The 18,032-nt window shown below is 45.5% G+C and overlaps 1 protein-coding gene and 1 long non-coding RNA gene across 2 annotated transcripts; both read right to left on the bottom strand.

Moving 5' to 3' along the window:
• Window positions 1–10,361: 10,361 nt before the first annotated feature.
• LOC124678880 lies at window positions 10,362–11,377 on the bottom strand. Its single transcript, XR_006994676.1, has 3 exons — window positions 10,881–11,377; window positions 10,697–10,773; window positions 10,362–10,628 (listed from the first exon to the last, which is right to left on the bottom strand). It is a non-coding gene; the product is annotated as an uncharacterized LOC124678880 (long non-coding RNA).
• A 1,477-nt stretch (window positions 11,378–12,854) lies between these two features.
• On the bottom strand, window positions 12,855–17,565 carry LOC124676018 (nuclear transport factor 2-like). The gene is made up of 9 exons (XM_047212100.1): window positions 17,427–17,565; window positions 17,158–17,298; window positions 16,700–17,066; window positions 16,368–16,600; window positions 15,671–15,830; window positions 15,466–15,587; window positions 15,319–15,384; window positions 14,389–14,455; window positions 12,855–13,305 (listed from the first exon to the last, which is right to left on the bottom strand). Exons 1-9 carry the CDS (start codon window positions 17,499–17,501, stop codon window positions 13,061–13,063), a joined length of 1,476 nt encoding a protein of 491 aa, XP_047068056.1. The 5' UTR covers window positions 17,502–17,565; the 3' UTR covers window positions 12,855–13,060.
• Between the last annotated feature and the right edge of the window lie 467 nt (window positions 17,566–18,032).

Below are 18,032 nucleotides of genomic sequence, written 5' to 3' on the forward strand. Positions count from 1 at the left end.
GGTGGGCCCATACTTTGGCAGTTTCAAAGGTGTGAGACAGGAGATCCTTTTGCTCCCTTCCTGTTCGACATGGCAGCAAGTAGCTTGTCCAAAATGATTGTTAATATACAAAGGAGTGTCTTGATCAGAGGTTTTGGTTGAAAACTTGGTGATGGATGGAGTTGCTATTTTGCAATATGCAAATGACACAATTCTTTTGATTCAAGATGATGTTGAGGTAGCCAGGAACTTAAAGCTTCTATATATCTTTGAAATTATATGTGGACTGAAAATAAATTTTGAGAAAAGTGAAACCATGCTGGTACTTGATGATCCTGACAAACTGCAACAATATGTGGACATGTTCAACTGTCAGAAAGGGAAATGGCATATTAAATATTTGGACACTCATGTATGTGCCAGGAGATTGACAGTTGCTGAATTACAGTTCACTGAGGAAAAAGTGAAGAAAAGTATGGGAGGTTGGATGGGTAACACTATGTCTATTGGTGGCAGATTAATTAAAATTGATGCCTGCTTGTCCAATATTATTGTGTACCAAATGTCTATGAGGCTCCTCCATAAAACAAATATTGAAAATATATCAAGACCAATCAGAGCTTTCTTTCGAGTTGGAGATGCGGACAAAAGAAAATATCATTTTGTCAAATAGAGATGGATATGTAAACCCAAATGAAAGAATGTGTTGGTGTGAAGGACTTGAACAAATTCAATATCAGTCTCATGTGTAAGTGGTGGTGGAAACTAAAGAATAATAAAGGACCTTAGCAGGATTTCATGAGGAAAAAATACCTAGGAGACTCTGGAATATACTTTTCCAAACACAAAAGTGGAGACTCTTTTGCATGTAAGGGACATTTACCTGTGTGGCAGAAGAATGGCAGTTGGAAATAGTTGTAGGACCATATTTTCGGGAGATGCTTGGTGTGGCCACTCTCCTTTAGAGGATAAATTCACTGAAATCTATGAAATTTGCAATGAACAAAATATTACAGTGGCAGCAGCAGCAAATCTGGGTTGGAGGCTAAACTTCAGGAGATGGTGTCTACTAATTTGCAGGAACAATGGTGTGGTTTAATTAATATCCTTAATCAGGGGACTTTGATAGACTCGGTGGATAGGCCGAAATGGAAGTGGACAAAAAATGTCAGTTTACTGTCAAGAGCTTGTATAAATAGCAGATCATTCAAACATCTGTGAAAAAGTAAAATCTCTTTGAAAATCAAGGTGTGGCTTTGGTTGATCTGGCACAATGCCATAGCTACAAAAGATAATCTATTGAAGAGAAACTGGACTGGGGATACCCTTTGCCAATTCTGTTTTGCCCATGAACCATTCTGCATCTTTTTTCTCTTGTCCTGCAGCAAAATACCTGTGGAGCATGGTGGGGATGGTTGTGGGTGCCCAGACTCATCATATGTCGTTTGCCTAGTTCTTTTTGTTGATGCCGCAATATTCCCCGGCTAGCCACAATGTCCAGATTGCTGGTCTGGTCGCAATCTGCTGGGCCATTTGAAAAACGCGTAACAAAGTGTGTTTTGAGAAGAAAAAAATCCCCAAAAATCCTGTTGAGCTAATCTACCAATTTGTGGCTTTTATGAAATATTGGACAGGTTCGCACAATACACCCTCGTAGTTACAACAAGGAGCTGATGTGTTGCTCAATCTTGCCATGGGTACTGCTGCTAGGAGAAGCGATGTTGCTGGCGCAAGTGGTGTACCTCGACTGACTACACGTTCAGAGGGTGACATGGAAGAGTGACCGATTCTGATGATCTTGATGTTGAAAACTGTCGTTTTATCTTGTATAGGTCCTGTAACATAACTCCTAGCTACTCTCCGTTAGATTGTGCGGTGCTCCTTCTCCTTCCCTGCTAGGGCAAGCTCCGTGTCGCGGAGTTGTAAATATGTCGTAGAAATCCTTACTCTGTGGCGCGGAGTTGTAAATATGTTGTAGAAACCCTGACTGTTTTTCGTTATCAATATATAATGAAAATCGATTCCTAGTGGATCGCCTGGGAAAAAAAAGCACGAAACATAAACGCTGATACAGTTGACTGGTTTCCAGATCAAGCAGCTTATGCCTATTTCAAAGTTACTAGGTAAAGTAATGTAAGGATAAGTAAAGTAAGAAGAGAAACATAGTCAAAGTTTACATCTTGAAATCGACTCGCATGGGCCAAGTAAGTGCTTATAAAAGGAGGCTAAAGCATAAAACAATTGACATGGGCATACCCTTCGGGTACCCATTATTAGTATACCTGGCTCGGCCCAATATGGAGAAGACCCAATATGGAGAAGGCCCAACAAGGCAACCCGAAGAAGTAGTCGACTAGGACTCTTGTAAAACCCTAGGCTGGCTGCATATATAAAGCTAGCCAGGGCACCCGAAATAAGGAGGACAACAGATAGACAATAGACAGACAACATAGCTCCGCCTACGGCGGCACCCTGTAAACACATCTATGATCATATACTGGATTGCTAGCAGCACGTAGGGATCCTCCACCGAGGGGACCCGAAGCTGGGTACGTCGTGTGCCTAATCTCGCTCCCGGAATCTCCATCGTCGCTCTCTCCCGAAACCCAAGTCTACAATACGTAGGCATTGCCGAGGTGATACCTCGTCAATTGGCGCGCCGTCTGTGGGGATCGCGGCGGCTGGATTTTGTCATCCGGGCGGGATCCTTCGTCATCTACGTCAACAGCCAGACTGAATCATCCAGAGCTCGACATCAACGCTGCCTACGCACGCGCATTGAAGATCGATCGGGAAAAAGACTTGTGGCCGCGGCCGGTTTGCCATCCACGGACATGAATCGCACCACCGTTTCTCTCAAAGAAAAATTCTTTTCTCGTGCATACACATGCTCGGTTTCACGTGACCGACCATGGAGCGCAGATTCCATCTAATCCATGGAGTAGAGGCTGTGCAGTTTCCGCGACAGATTCCATCTAATCTCATCTATTCTTTTTCCCTTAGTGGTTATTGATTATTTTATTGATTATTCTTTTTCCCTTGGTGGTTTTTTGAGATCATTGGTACAAGATTGGATGGGGGGACAACTTCAGCGACCGGAGCCGATGAAACACCATACGTAGCAGGGTCGTACAAGGAGGAGATCACCATATCAGCGCTTCTCGGCAACTTGTACCGATTCATGGAGTCGACAAAGCGTTCGTTCTACTCGATCGTCCTCAACGTGGTCAACTTCGTCGGCTACGTCAAGACGGCAGCGTGGCCGTTGAACTCCATGACCAACCCCAACGCGGCAATGTGCAGCTGCTCGTAAAACAGAGTTATCGGGTACTATCTATCTTATTCTTTTTGTCTTGTTTATTTACTCTTGAGACGATTACTTCTAGTGTGTGCTATTCTATGCCTGCATAGATGCATCTACTTCAATAAGTACGTGAAAATCGGAAAAATAAGATTCAATTGATGAGTACGTGAAGGACAGACGGACGGATGTTAGCTGCCATGAATACACAGATTGGTTTCCGTATCAGTTATATGTTCCGTGTAGATGGATGGATCGAGTCCAGATATCATGTTTTTCACATTGACTATCCATGCAATTTATTAGATCTAACCCGTACATGTATATTACTTTCACCCACGATTGCATGATCAGGTCAAGTTCCAGAAATAAGAAAAAGGCAACTAGCCGACCAGCACAAGTACCAGGAAGAACGAACAGTTTTGGCACGTTTTGATCGCCATAACCGCGGACTCGAGCCTGAAGTACCATCAGAACCATCAGGAGCTATTTTTCCAATCGAATAAAACTTCGACTACTCGGCTGTCACGGACTCGCCGCTACGCAGTCACCACGCTTGGGGGCTCACCCGTCGCGGATCCACCACATCGACTGCGTCCTCTTCATTGACTGCGTCCACCACATCTACAACATCCACCGCTTCGACTGTGTCTGCCGGACGACTTACCTCCACATCGACTTCGCCGCGTCCGATAAAAAGCTAAGTGTTCCTCTTCCAAGAGTTAATTATTATTTATCTTTCGCCACACCCAAATACTCGGGGGCTGCGCCATTACATCGTTAATATAAGTACACCAGATTCCTTGGATACTACAAATGAATTTATCTTCTTCGACTCAGTGGACATATCTTCTTAAGCTCAGTGGATTTATCTTGTTCGGCTCTGGATATATCTTCTTCTGCTCAGTGGATTTGTTTTCGGCTTAGTGAAACTACCTTCTTCAGATCAGTGGATTCATCTTCTTCGGCTTGTTGGATTTTTCTTCATCGGATTCATCTTATAAGATTCATCTATATGGATATTACTGGTTTACTCTTATACAAAATTACCCGAGGCGTTTCGGGTCAGTGGATTTATCATCTATGATTATTACTGGATTTAATTTCTTCGGGTCAGTGAATTTATTTTTCCGGATTCATCTATATGGATATTACTGGTTTACTCTTATACAAAATTACCCGAGGCGTTTCGGGTCAGTGGATTTATCATCTATGATTATTACTGGATTTAATTTCTTCGGGTCAGTGAATTTATTTTTCCGGATTCATCTATATGGATATTACTGGTTTACTCTTATACAAAATTACCCGAGGCGTTTCGGATCAGTGGATTTATCATCTATGATTATTACTGGATTTAATTTCTTCGGGTCAGTGAATTTATTTTTCCGGATTCATCTATATGGATATTACTAAGTTTACTTTTATACAATACTACCCGATGAGCTTCTGGGTCAATGGATTCATCTTCTATGGCCATTACTGGATTTATTTTCTTCGGGTCAATGGATTCATCTTCTATGGCCATTACTGGATTTATTTTCTTCGGGTCAATGGATTCATCTTCTATGATATCAGCGGATTCATCTTCTATGATTATTACTGGATTCTTCGGGCCAATGAATTCATCCTCTATGATATCGACGGATTTATCTTCAATACATGCTCTATATTTAATGGCATCTTCAATATGGATTCATCTAAAATACTTCATCTGGGATTCATCTTCGTATATTATTGGCAATGGCTTCATCTTAAATGGCTTCACCAAATATGACGCCGTGACTCCATCAACTTATTTCGACGTCACGCCTAACGCTCGGGGGCTCGACAACGATTTCGCCTCGGGTCACAACCGCGACACAACAATCATGACATCACCTCAGCAACGCTCGGGGGCTCGGCTATTTCTTCATCAACAATTTCGCGGCATCCACTTTTGCTATTTGGTGGTTTCTACTTTGGCTAGATTTCTTATATACACTCGAAGACTTCATCATGCATCGACTTCGTCGTGTCCAAAAAGCTAAGTGTTCTTTTATTTTGCACAAAGTTGATTATCGTTTACTTTCGTCGCACCCGACAGTTGGGGGCTGCGCAGCATATATTCACTTTACATATCATCGAATCTGAGCATCTGACACCGCAAGCGAAAAAGAGAGTCAAGGGAAAGATAGAAAAAGTTTGTTTATTTGTGCAGGAGAAAGCAAAATTCAAAGTATATAAGAGAGAACCCGACGAAATTGTCTACAGGGAGAACTCAACGAAATTGTCTTCAAGAAAGAACAGGACCCGAAGAATTATCCTCAAGGAGGTCTCGAAGAATTATCTTCACAGAGGACCCGAAGAATTGTCCTCAGGGAGGACCCGAAGAATTGTCCTCAAAGAGGACCCGAAGAAATTTTTCCGGAAGGAGGAACTCGACGAAATTTTCATCAAGGAGGAACACAAAAAAAAAAAAAGGACGGACAAATCTTCGGGTCCATTGACTCGTCATTTGTTCTGAGCAAGAGTATCGGCGATGTGCCTGACGACAATATAGAAGAACCAATATATTCGGCTGTCTCATAAAGCCCAAGAGAAAAATATAGAAGAACCCGCAAAATGGGTCATTGCATCGACCGAACAAGGCACTCGACAATATATTCTCGAACGCCAAAGTTGCGATCAATTTCTGAATGCCGCAAATTTGCGAAGGTAAGACCCCGGATCCGTTCTGCTGGGCGTGGCATCGCCAAAGACTGCGCTCTGCTACTTTTATCCGTATCAACGGATACGAAGAAAAATCCTAACGGACGCGTTAGGTACCCGATAAACATGACCGGGACTCGACAGAATGGTAAGACCTTAAGCGGCACCTGTCGAAGTTTACACCGGTATCCCGAGATCATGTCCGGGGACGTGATCTTGAAGTAGGTTTTTGCGGATTGCCACTAGAGCAGTTAACTAGTACCTGATCCGTCAGATGAACTAGCCCCAATTACCATTATCCCTGTACAATATAGATATGGATGTCAAATAAAAATAGCAACGGCCTGGAGTTGATAAAAAGAGGGGCTGCGCCAAGTTGTTTATCGAGTAGTACAACTTGAGCCTATGCCTAGGTGCAAGCACCTGCTCATAGGCTCGGGGCTACTCTTATCGAGAGTATTGTTCACCCTCCCGATAAGATACAAGAAAGAGGAAAAATTGTGGTGTCGATTAAAAGCAAGTTGAGCCTACACCCAAGTGCAAACACTTGGCTGTAGCCTCGGGGGCTACTCCCATCGGGAGCGCTGGTCGCGCACCCGATAGAAAAATAACTTCGACAACATCTATGACAATCAAGCTTTGTAGACTCAACTCGATTCTACGACTCGAGAGGAGCCTACTCCCATCGGGAGCACATGGATTTCATCAAGTCTTCAGAAATATAGTTAAGTTCTTCATCGAGTAGTACAACTTGAGTCTATGCCCAAGTGCAAGCACTTGCCCATAGACTCGGGGGCTACTCCCATCGGGAGCGCTGCCGCGCACCCGATAATTTCAAGAATCGTCGACATCATCTGCGTTACACATGATCTACGACATGGACCTCGCCTTGTATTTCTTCGACTTCGGAGATGGTTATGCTTGGAGTTTCTACGCAAGTCTTCGACTTCCCTATAAACTCGGGGGCTACTGACATGGGCATACCCTTCGGGTACCCATTATTAGTATACCTGGCTCGGCCCAATATGGAGAAGACCCAATATGGAGAAGGCCCAACAAGGCAACCCGAAGAAGTAGTCGACTAGGACTCTTGTAAAACCCTAGGCTGGCTGCATATATAAAGCTAGCCAGGGCACCCGAAATAAGGAGGACAACAGATAGACAATAGACAGACAACATAGCTCCGCCTACGGCGGCACCTCGTAAACACATCTATGATCATATACTGGATTGCTAGCAGCACGTAGGGATCCTCCACCGAGGGGACCCGAAGCTGGGTACGTCGTGTGCCTAATCTCGCTCCCGGAATCTCCATCGTCGCTCTCTCCCGAAACCCAAGTCTACAATACGTAGGCATTGCCGAGGTGATACCTCGTCAACAATAATGAAAACTATAGGCATGTTGGATCATCTATAGTCCTAGAACATGTAGGACCTGGAAAATGAATCCGAGCGAGCGCCAATTCCCTTATATCCTTTGAGTCCGACTAAGCAGCATACAAGTGGTTGTAATTAATATTACTTTCTTCCTGCCAGGCTTACTGGGCACTTCGTACCATCAACGGTCTGAATAAAAGTGAGGTGTTGGGTAACATCCCGCCCGCGCTATCTCCAACAGCAGAGATCTTAAGGGAAAGACTGAGTTGAATATAGAAGTCAAAGTTTCGATTTAGTAAGCATCAGTCAGCTAAGCCTACCTTACTTACCATACTTTGTGCATTGGCAAACGCTGCGAGTGTATGCGTTACATAAAATGGCAACTAGCATTTTGTCATGGAAGTTCATGAAAGAATGTTCTTGTTTTTCGTTGGAAAAACCAATGCCGACAAGATCAGTGTCCTTTCTTTAACAAGTTGGGAGCGGAGCTAAAAAAGATGGAGTTACCCTACGAAATGAACGACCGATTGTCGCATCGCATCTCTCACGTCCATTCTTTTATTCGGGATTTTTCCCTTCATGAATTGGATTGTCATTCTTCAGTTTATGAGTCCCTTTTTAAAGGGGTGGAACTGCCCAAGGAGATGACTGAAATGTTATTAAATGAAAGGGTGGAACTGCCCGAGCCGGTTGTCAACCTTTTAAAAGCGTATGGAATTTCGGGTGATAATAAAGAACACGTGCTTTCTGAAATTAGAAAAATGTTAGACTTTTATATGAGGGAGGCCCCAATTTCTTTGCCAACCGGTTATGATGTAAGTGAGTTCTGTGACATGTTTCTAGCCCCGGATTCCACCCGGGAGCTACAAGGCACTTTCGCTGATTTGTTTTTATTTGAGCGCGAGAGCTTCACTTGGGTAAAAGGCATTGTTCCTTTTGTCCAAAAACTCTGGGCCGCGGAGCTCGATAGCTATAGCCCTATAAGCGATCCGAATAGTCCTTCCTCCCCTCTCTCAGTATTGGAAGAGAATGGAACAACAGTAAGCGATCCGAATAGTCCTTTTGGATCTTCCTCCCCTCTCTGATTCTGCTACTGTAAAAAAAATGCGAGGCGTTCCCAATTAGGGGAAATTTTTGAATTAGATCAGGCTACTTTGAAATCAGATGGTGTTTTCGCAGCAGTCCAAGGGGTTGGTTCACTTTTGGTCATGCTACCTTTGCTTTGCTCTTCTTTTTCGGACACATTTGGCATGGGGCTAGAACCTTGTTCCGAGATGTTTTTGCTGGTATTGATCCAGATTTGGATGCTCAAGTGGAATTTGGAACATTCCAAAAAGTGGGAGATCCAACTACAAGGAAACAGAAGACAATGCACGCAGGGATCTTTTTAGCCAAATGATAGACCAAGGATCAAGTGGCTTCAGGAGCTCTAGTGAATTCCCAGCAAGTTATCCCAGATAAAAGAATCATTAACATTGGCTGGGCCATCTTTCCAAGTTGTAAAACTTCAGTTAGATGCTTACTCTTCGCCCTGTGCCTCTAGAGCTGCTGCCGGTGGTATAGTCTGAGATTGCCGTGGAGATCAAAGGATCTATGTATAACCTTGGTTCAAGGTCTGCCTTATGTGCTGAATTATGGGCAGGGACTGAAACAGCTTTGGGAGCTAGGCTACCAAGAAAAGAGGTGTTTCAACAGCCTTTAATACTTGATTTTGGTTTGATTGCAGCAATGCAAGACAAACAATTGCTTTGGACCTTTCTTCCATTCTTTGTATTTCCTTATTCAGTCTTACATAGAGAAGGAAAGGGGTAGTGAGTGGTCTATAACAATAAAAGCGTCGGAAAAGGGGATGCGACCATGAAGAGGTTGGGCTGGTGTTAAGCTGCCCTTTATTTGGAGTTTGCTTTCAGCTGAACATGTTATAACTACAAATGAGGTGAGGCTTGATTAGGTGGCTTTGCAAGAACTAGGGAGGAACACAAGTTATGTACTTTAGGCTAAACATATGAATTTGGAAGATCCACTTTTCCAATTGGACATAAACAAAAGCAACCAATAATATATATATATACTTCCATAATATTTTTTCTATGGTGAAGTAATTTCATCGATAACCACTAAGCCTGTAATGTATCACTCGAACCAAAAGTAGTAGTGTATCACTTTCACTCGGTGAAGAGTCAAGACAAGGTAAGAACCCAAAAATGATACTCCCTCCGTCCCGTGGAAAGTGCCAGACCCGCTGTATAAATGTAATTTTACAAAAACCCCCCTTAAAGTTACAATTCTTCTCCAATCAAGTCCTTCCACTTTCAAATCAAAATCGCGTCTGTTCCGAAGACGACGAGGCCATCCCTGGCCGTCCCCGGCCGTCCGCCGCCGTACGCCTCGGCCGTCCTCCGCCCTCCGTCGTCACCTCTCTTCGTCCGCAGCTCCCTCCGCTCGACTAGGAGCTCCACTTCCTCCTCCTCTCCTCCGCTCGACCAGGAGCTCTGCCGGTGGGGCGCATAGGAGGAGCTCCGCCTCCGCTTCCTCCTCCTCTCATCCGTTCCACCAGGAGCTCCGTCGGTGGGGCGCATAGGAGGAGCTCCGCCTCCTCTTCATCCTCATCCGCTCCAGGTGGAGCTCTGTCTCGCCGAGAGGTTCTGCTGTTGCTCACGATCTCCCTGTGGCGCTTGTGGTGGCCACGATCTCCCTGCGGCGCTGCGTTGCTGGTCTTGCGTTGCGCCTCTGCTCCTCCGCTGCACTGCTGCTCCTCAGGCTCGCCGCTAGCCTACTCGTGGCCCTGCTGCCGAGCTCGTTGTTGTCCTCGACGGCTCGACCTCTTCACTGCGCCACTGCGCCGTCGGCTGCTGCGAGGGCGAGCTCCTCTGCTCCCTGGACAAGATCGTCGTCCTCCCCTGAACATGCTCACTGTCCTCTCCTAAACGAGCTCCTCATCGTCGTCCGTGAATTGTTACCTGAAGAAGGTACTGCATGCAGTTTAAACTTTAGTTTCAGATAAATTGCTGCAAATGCTCAGTTTCAGAAAAACTTCAGTTTCATATGTGGTGGATGGATCTATCTTGGAAAAATATTACTGCAAATATTCGATCACTATATTTCCCAGCCATCATACTCCAACAAGAAGCCACACGCTATTTAATGGGAGTAGAAGTAATGGAGTACAACAGAAAATGAACTCTTATAAGAATATTTTTTCCAAGAATCTTAAACTGTTGCTCAAGGGGGTACCTGTTGCTATAGTCGCTCTGATCCAATCTTTCCATTGCATTAGCACCTGATATGGTAAGGATGAGCTTGCGTCGGCCGAAGCAACATCAATGACCAGCTCATTTTCATACTTACACTAGATCTCCGCACATCTCCCAATTCTCGGCAATGCTTTCCTGGCAGTGTCATCTGGAAATGCTTTCTCGGCAGTGCTAACATGGGAATACACAACAAAGGACAAATCAGATACTAGTTTGAAAATATAGCCATTCATAATTTTTGGGGACCTGCTTTGTTCCCTTCAAGCTACACCACCTACCAGTTCTGTATGTTGAAGCTGGAAAATTAAGTGGGTGCTCCACAAGCAAGTGATAACTTGCTGTCGTTAGATGGTTGGGGCAAACATTGCTCCAAAGTGCTTTAGCTCCGCGTTACATGAACATTCAGGTGAAAGGTCATGCAAGACACAGAAACTCAGGACAGGTTTACTCAACAATGTCATGAAGGTGAACCAAATTTGTAAAATAAAAGGAGAATAGAAAATGTAACACATAGAACCTTGCCCTCTTTACCAACAGTCTTGTTTCACAGGACTTTATGTACCAGGTTGCATATCCTCAGAAGTATGTGCCCTGAAATCACAGTACACACAAAACATCAGAAAACCCTGCTGTAGCATTGACATTTCTCACAATTAAGATTATATGATGACAGTGTATTCTGAACTTGTTGCTTACAACCTGTAATCTGAAAACTGGACAGAAAATTTTGATGCCTTTTGGATTTCATGAATAAGTTTTGAACATGCTGATGAGCTACCCATCCTTTTTAGGGAATGCAATATCCCTTATAAAATGCATAATTGACAGGGTACCTACACAGGATGTGGAGCATCAGTAAGAAACATCAGAAAGAAGTGTATGAGTATAAATGACAGGCAAGAAACATCAGTATAACAGTAAGAAAAAGGTCATGTGCTGATGCATCAGTATAACATCAGTACATCAGAATAGAATCATTCAGTCAAGTAAGCACCAAACATAAACGCCTAGCTGCAACAGTCAACACTTACTGCTAGACAGGGGAGTATTCCCTTGAGCTATTTCTTGATGAACAACAAGCACTCCTAGTTCAAGGCATGGGAGGGGAGTAACAGATGAGGAAAGGAGCATCACCTGCAGCACCAACTTGTCGTAGTAGCAGCTCGGGGAGGAAGCAGAAGCTTGGACAGCAAGCTAGGGGAGGATCTCGGGGAGGCAGCAGCAAATCCAGCACCAATACCGTGATTGTAGCTCCGCCGTGCCACCACCAACGCCACCACGACAGATCCAGCACCACCGCCGCGATTGGAACTCCGCCATCCACCACCACGACTGGAGCTCCACCGCCGGAGGGAAAAGTCCCAATTTTAGCTCCACCTTGTCCTTGGTGGACACGAGAGGAAGAGGGTGGCCGGAGCTCTACCGTGACGTGCATCCAACAACGCCTCCTCGAAAGATCCAACACCACCACCGAGATTGGAGCTCCTCCATTCACCGCCGCGACTGGAGCTCCGCTGCCGGTGGCTAAAAGTCCCAATTTTAGCTGGACCTCGCTGGGCACGAGAGGAAGAAGCGACCGCGACGCCAGATAAGGAGAGGGATCTGGCGGAGTGGGGAGGGGATCGGGTTGCGGGCGCCGGCGGCGTGGGGAGGGGAGCGGCTGGCGGGCGCCGGCGGCGTGGGGATGGAGGGGAGCGGGCGCCATTGAGGAGAGCGGGTGGCGGCGTGAGGAAGGAGGGGCTCAGTTGTGCGGTCGGGACGCCAGACAGGACCATCTCTTTGGTCGGGAAAAACTGAGGGTCGTTTTCGAAAAAATACCGGTCCAACACTCTCCGCGGGACGGAGGGAGTAGACATATTGGTTCGCTAGTTAGATTAGTAGATGCTTATTTCACTGAAAGATCTGATTTCGTCGAATTTCCTTTCCTTTAGGGTGATGGGCTGATCATCTCCCGTTGCTATGGGGGAAGTCACTGAGAGCTCTGACTCGGATGAGGTAGAAGACTAATTTCTGCAACTCGAAACAAGTGCTACACAACAGCCAACAAAAGATGTGCCCATCGGCACAGCAAATCAACCTAACTAAAATACTACTGTAGATACCTGCCAAATTACTCACCTGGTCATGATTATGCGATGTAATCAGCCGAGTACTTTTTTCTCTTGGCAAAAAGCAGTGAGCGCAGTAGTTTCACTAGGGTACAGAAAGTAGAATCAAAAAATATGGTACGGAAAGTAGAACACGTCGCCAGCTCAAAAAATGCCAAAACTTACTACGACTTCCATCTGAATAGACGTAATGTTCTACAATTAGTAACCAATATCACCATTGCTTTCCTTGCCACAAAACAAGGAGAGCATCAATTTATGACCCAGCTCACGATACACTCTTTTTGTGAATCTTAGTAAGTCCAACAACAATGAAATAGCAAACTTCTACCAACGCATAGCTAACAAACTCACTTCGCAGCTGCCCGAGCACCACCACGACCACCGGTGCTGGAGTGATCGACCCGCTGGTAGCCAACTTCGCCACCTCCACGAGCTGAGCCACCTCTACCCCCGCCTCTGCCTCCGTATTCAGATCGATAGTTGAAATCACCCCTTCCGTAGCCTCTCCCTCCAGTGTAACTACCACGGCCTCTCATCCCTTCACCTCGGAAGTTACCACCTCTACCCGGTGGAAACCTTCCTCTGCTACTGCCTGAAACCAGAAAAAAAAAAACACATGTATCATCAACTGATGAGAAAGAGATGTGGCAGACACGCATCATTTTTCCAGGGCATACAGTAGAAATTGTGCCATGAATTGTATCATAAACAGTTCCATAAATTCCAAGAGAAATTGTTGTTTAAGTAACACAATCAGAGTTAATCTATAGGTGCATGTCAAAAAAATGATTTAACTTCATATCTGTGCATCATGTCCATCACAGAAATGTAATTGGTCAGCAATGAACAAAAACATGGAAGAGCAAACAGCAGGTGGTAGACCAGAGTGATGTTTTAAAAACATGTCAAAAAATGATTTAACTTCATATCTGTGTATCATGTCCATCACAGAAATGTAATTAGTCAGCAATGCACAAAAACATGGAAGAGCAAAACAGCAGGTGGTAGACCGGAGTAATGTTTTTAAAAACTGGCACAGATAACAGCGTTAATAGTACTGTGTGTTAGCCAAAATATGTAACCATTTCACTAGTCAAACAATGAAACTTCGAATATAAGCTACCTCCCTCCGTCCTGTAATATAAGATGTTATTACAACATATAGATAGGCTTAATATGTTGTAATAACATCTTATATTACGGGACGGAGGGAGTACATTACAGTTCATGGATTGATCATTATTCACTGTCATTATCACCTTCAGATAGAAAACTTAGAAACATATCTGCAACAAGACCCAAAACTTGTAGAGTAATAATATGTACAACAGGCCAGGAATGCTATAGACATGGCAGGGTAGGGATGATGGAACGAAATAACTTCCTTTTTCAGGGCATACAGCCAGATAGAAACTCCTGGATGGCTAGGCTAAAGTCAGATTTCTTGCTCCTAATTCATAGGACTAAAGATAGGCTTCGCCCTTTTATTAACTCTTTCCTGAACACTTTCTATACCTCTAGTCTTTTAGGTGCTGAGGTACACCATTTGTCCCTATGTAATTATGTAAGCTGTACCTTGGGTGTTCTATGAAATGAAAAGACAGTAGGAGCGTTTCCTACCGTCAGAAGGTTAAAAAAAAAGGATAAGGTTCAGTGTTTAAGTTTTAGAACATACCACGTGAACCAGGGGTTCTTTTTTCTTCGACGTGACATGGCCGGTCATCTATCATCACAGGAGAAGCCTTCAGAGTAACAGATTAATGAGATCAAGAAGCAAAAGTTAGTGTGGAGCTTATCAAATTGATTTGGGCTGTAGTAGAGGTTAATTCATGAAGATTAAAATGCAGAAGCAAAACAAACAATCCAGGATAAAGAGAGTAAGACAAGTAAACAACAAGTGGAAGCTACAAAATAAATGTCAGTCAGTAGTCATGCGACTAAAACTAACTATCAAACCAAGAAAACTAAAACAAGATAAATTCATCAAGAACCTTGTAAATGGAATCAGAGAGCATTGAAGAACCTTCTCTACAGATAGTATGGGCATGCATGCGTTAGGGGGCTGAGAATAACGTTTGAATATCTCCAGACCCCAGATTCTCTTGTTAAACTGTAGCACTACTTTTTATTTACAAGGGGAATAACAAAAATGTGATAAAAGAAATATCACTAGCCTATAACTCTATGCATCCATCCTTCCTCATATAATGAAAGAAAGGAAATAAATGAAAACATCCCTGCTGCTCTGCACTTTCCATCATCCTTTAGACAAGAAATCTAGGTGGCAAGTATATGAACACAATGAACTTGCTTTGCTTTTAGTAGCTTGGTTAAAACGAAATCCAAATATCAGAGCATCAAGGGAACTCACAGAAAGAAAAAATAATTAAGCTATGCACATGATTAATTGATTATACGATTCAACATACATCTACATCACTCAAAACGAAGCCTTCAACTTCAAACATGATGCAAATACCATGAAATGAACTGACTCAGTAACAACTGACAAGCCATTTGTAATTTGTAAATAGAAGAAAAAATGGCACGGATCCTTCAATAACAGAGAACAAGCAAATGATTTAATAGCTGGACTAAAAATTACCGCTAGTGCACTTTGAACTGAGCTTGCATCCTCAAACTCGATAAAGCCGTAACAGAATCCCTGAATCTGCGATTTGAGATGGAAACGTAAGAACAGGTGTTCAGAGTTTGGTTTACTGAAATCATATGTTGAGCAAAGAAAACACACCTTGTGGCTTCTAACTTGGATCCCGTCAGGTTTAATAGTACCAAATGTCTTGAACGCTTCTTCCAATTGGCTGGGTGTGGCGTGCAAGGGCAGATTCTTTACGTATACCGCAAGAGCATCAACTATAGAGAAGATCGTGAATCATTTCAGGCAGAGGATAATGGAATCATAAGGTTTAGAATACAGTCTTGGATTTAGATAGTACCTTCTGGATCCTGAATGGTGCTGCTCTCAGGGTTGGGACTGAAAGCTGGAGCATCAACGACTGGAGCGGGAGCAGGAGGAGCTTGCTTCTCGGGTTTCGGTGGAGCAGGCCTGTAAGGAACAGCGGAATTTGGTGGTAGGACTGCTTTCATGACTTTGACCTGGAACAAAAGGAGAATGCAATGATACTGAGTAACTGACAATCTCAAAAAAAGTAAAAGCAGATTCACACAGATTGACCAGTTAATTTAAGTATCATTCACAACACCAACAGGCGTAAAAAAAACTTCCAACAAAGGCACTAGCACTATTATACGAAAAAACAATCATAATGTAACATAAGTTACTTCATACTTTGATTCATGTTCCCCAGGAAAAGTAAAATACAAAGAAGAACCCAGTATTTCATAATCAGTTTATGCAACAATAACCCTGAAAGTGAGAAGTCAGAAGCATCATGTGAACATTTACCCTCCAGATTTTAGAACATTTATTAAACCCCATAAATTAGCTATCTATCTGTTGATTAGACATTTTAGTTGCATGGTTTGAAAATATGAAGAACCTGTAAAGAGCTGACAATTATTATACTCATGATAAGAATTAGAGAGTAATAATGAATATGCACAGGTTAAAATATCAGATAGATATGTGATCTCCAGCATTGTACATGGAAATAAGAGGTTTCCAGAACGTACAATCGACGCGTATGACTTCTTAGGGGCGTCCTCCTGCGGTACAGGGGGAGCGGAAACCGGGACGGAGGCTGGCACCACATTGTTTGGCACCTCATCTATGACCTCAGCCACCGGTATCTCCTCGACAACGGGCACCTCGACTTCATTGGGTGGGTTGTACACCTCCTCCTTGGGATCCTCCTCCTCGTGAGGCGCAGGCTCGGACAGATCCGGCTCTGGCTGCGGCTGTGCATCTGGAGACAGAGTATTATTATGCGAGAGTTAACGAAGTATGGTTCACAGGAAACTAAGAAAAATAGGTTTGAAGAAGAAGATGTGAGAAGGCAACGCACCCAGGTCGCGAGTGGCAGTCTCGGCAGGTGCGTCAACGGTGCCGTTGGGCAGAGCTGCTGCAGCAGGCGCAGCCGCGGCTTCGAACTCGGGCGCCGTCTGCAGAGGCGCCGCCGCCGCCGCGAGAGGCAGCGCCGGTGCGGCGGGATCCCCCTGTCCTACGTAGCGCAGTATGTCGTTGAGGACGAAGTATCCCTTCTCCTGCGGCGCGAGGAAGAAGGACTGGACGAACTCGCGGCAGACGTCGTCCTTCCCCGTGAGGTGTCCCGTGACGAGCACGGTGACGCCGCCGCAGAGCGAGTCCTGCGCGTCGACGCCCTTGATCTCGGCCCTTGCGATGTCCATGGACGTGATCTTCTCGTTAATCGCCTGGCGCGGGGAGGGGGGGAACAGGTGAGAAATGTCGGGCGCGGAGGGCCAGATCTGGGGCGGGGGGAGTAGGGCGGGCGGGATTACGTACCTCCATGGTGGTGACGGTGTCGAGGTCGGCGCCGGCGGTGGCGGGGCGGCCGATGTGGCTGGCCTCCTGGTAGAAGCGGAAGACGAGCTCCGGGGACTGGTGCAGGATGTTGTAGTACTGCGTGACGAAGGCGTTGCCGACCTGTGGAGGAGGAGAAGCCAGAAGGAGACCGTGAGTACGGCGCGCGGACGGCACGGGTCGAGTCAGCGCAGATCCAGGCAGGTCGGGGACGGACGGATCGGGAGGGAGAGAGTGGGGGGGTGACTTACCACTTGCGCGGGCGGCGTGGGTCCTGCCGCGGCGGCGGCGGCGGCGGCGGCGGGCGGAGGAGGCGGCGCGGCCATGGTAGGAGGAGGGTTTTGGTAGGGGGAGGAGGGTTTGGGCGTGTGGCGTCGCGCTTCCCGCAAAAAAATGGGCGAGGAGGAAGAGAGAGGGGGAGCAGCGGCGGCGGCTGGCGAGGGTTATACGGGAGGGAGGGAAGGAGAGAGTGTGGGAGTGGGGTGAAGGGCTGGCGCTCGGCCGTTGGAGATTCGGACGGCTGCGATGGGACGGAGCGGGTGAGAGTGCGTGTGTTGTGTCTTGTGTGTGTTTTTGCTGGTTTCGGCGAGTGACAGACAGTGAGCTGTGATCTGCTGCTCCAGCCGGCCGGCCGCTCCACCGGTGGAAACGCTGGATGCGGATGTGATCTGATGTGCGCGCGCGCCGTGCTTTCGGTTGCGGCGATCGTGAGATCTGCCGCAGCCACGGGCTGACGGGCGTTAGGGCACGTACAATGCGGTGATGTCAGCCTTCTTTTAGAGATGCCACGTTAGATTTTTGCTTAGTTGGAGGAGAGAGAATGAAGAGAGAGAAGGTTGTCTTCCCTTAGCTAAGGG

Source organism: Lolium rigidum, chromosome 7 (assembly GCF_022539505.1).
Source record: "Lolium rigidum isolate FL_2022 chromosome 7, APGP_CSIRO_Lrig_0.1, whole genome shotgun sequence".
Lineage (NCBI taxonomy): Eukaryota > Viridiplantae > Streptophyta > Magnoliopsida > Poales > Poaceae > Lolium > Lolium rigidum.

Excerpts from the sequence above, each read along its gene's own strand:
- LOC124676018 (XM_047212100.1), bottom strand. The coding sequence starts at position 17,501 with ATGGCCGCGCCGCCTCCTCCGCCCGCCGCCGCCGCCGCCGCCGCCGCG. Across the intron at positions 17,067-17,157 it reads ACACCGTCACCACCATGGAG|GCGATTAACGAGAAGATCAC; the intron begins GTACGTAATCCC and ends TCCCCGCGCCAG. Across the intron at positions 13,306-14,388 it reads AAGAACCCCTGGTTCACGTG|GCAGTAGCAGAGGAAGGTTT; the intron begins GTATGTTCTAAA and ends TTCTGGTTTCAG.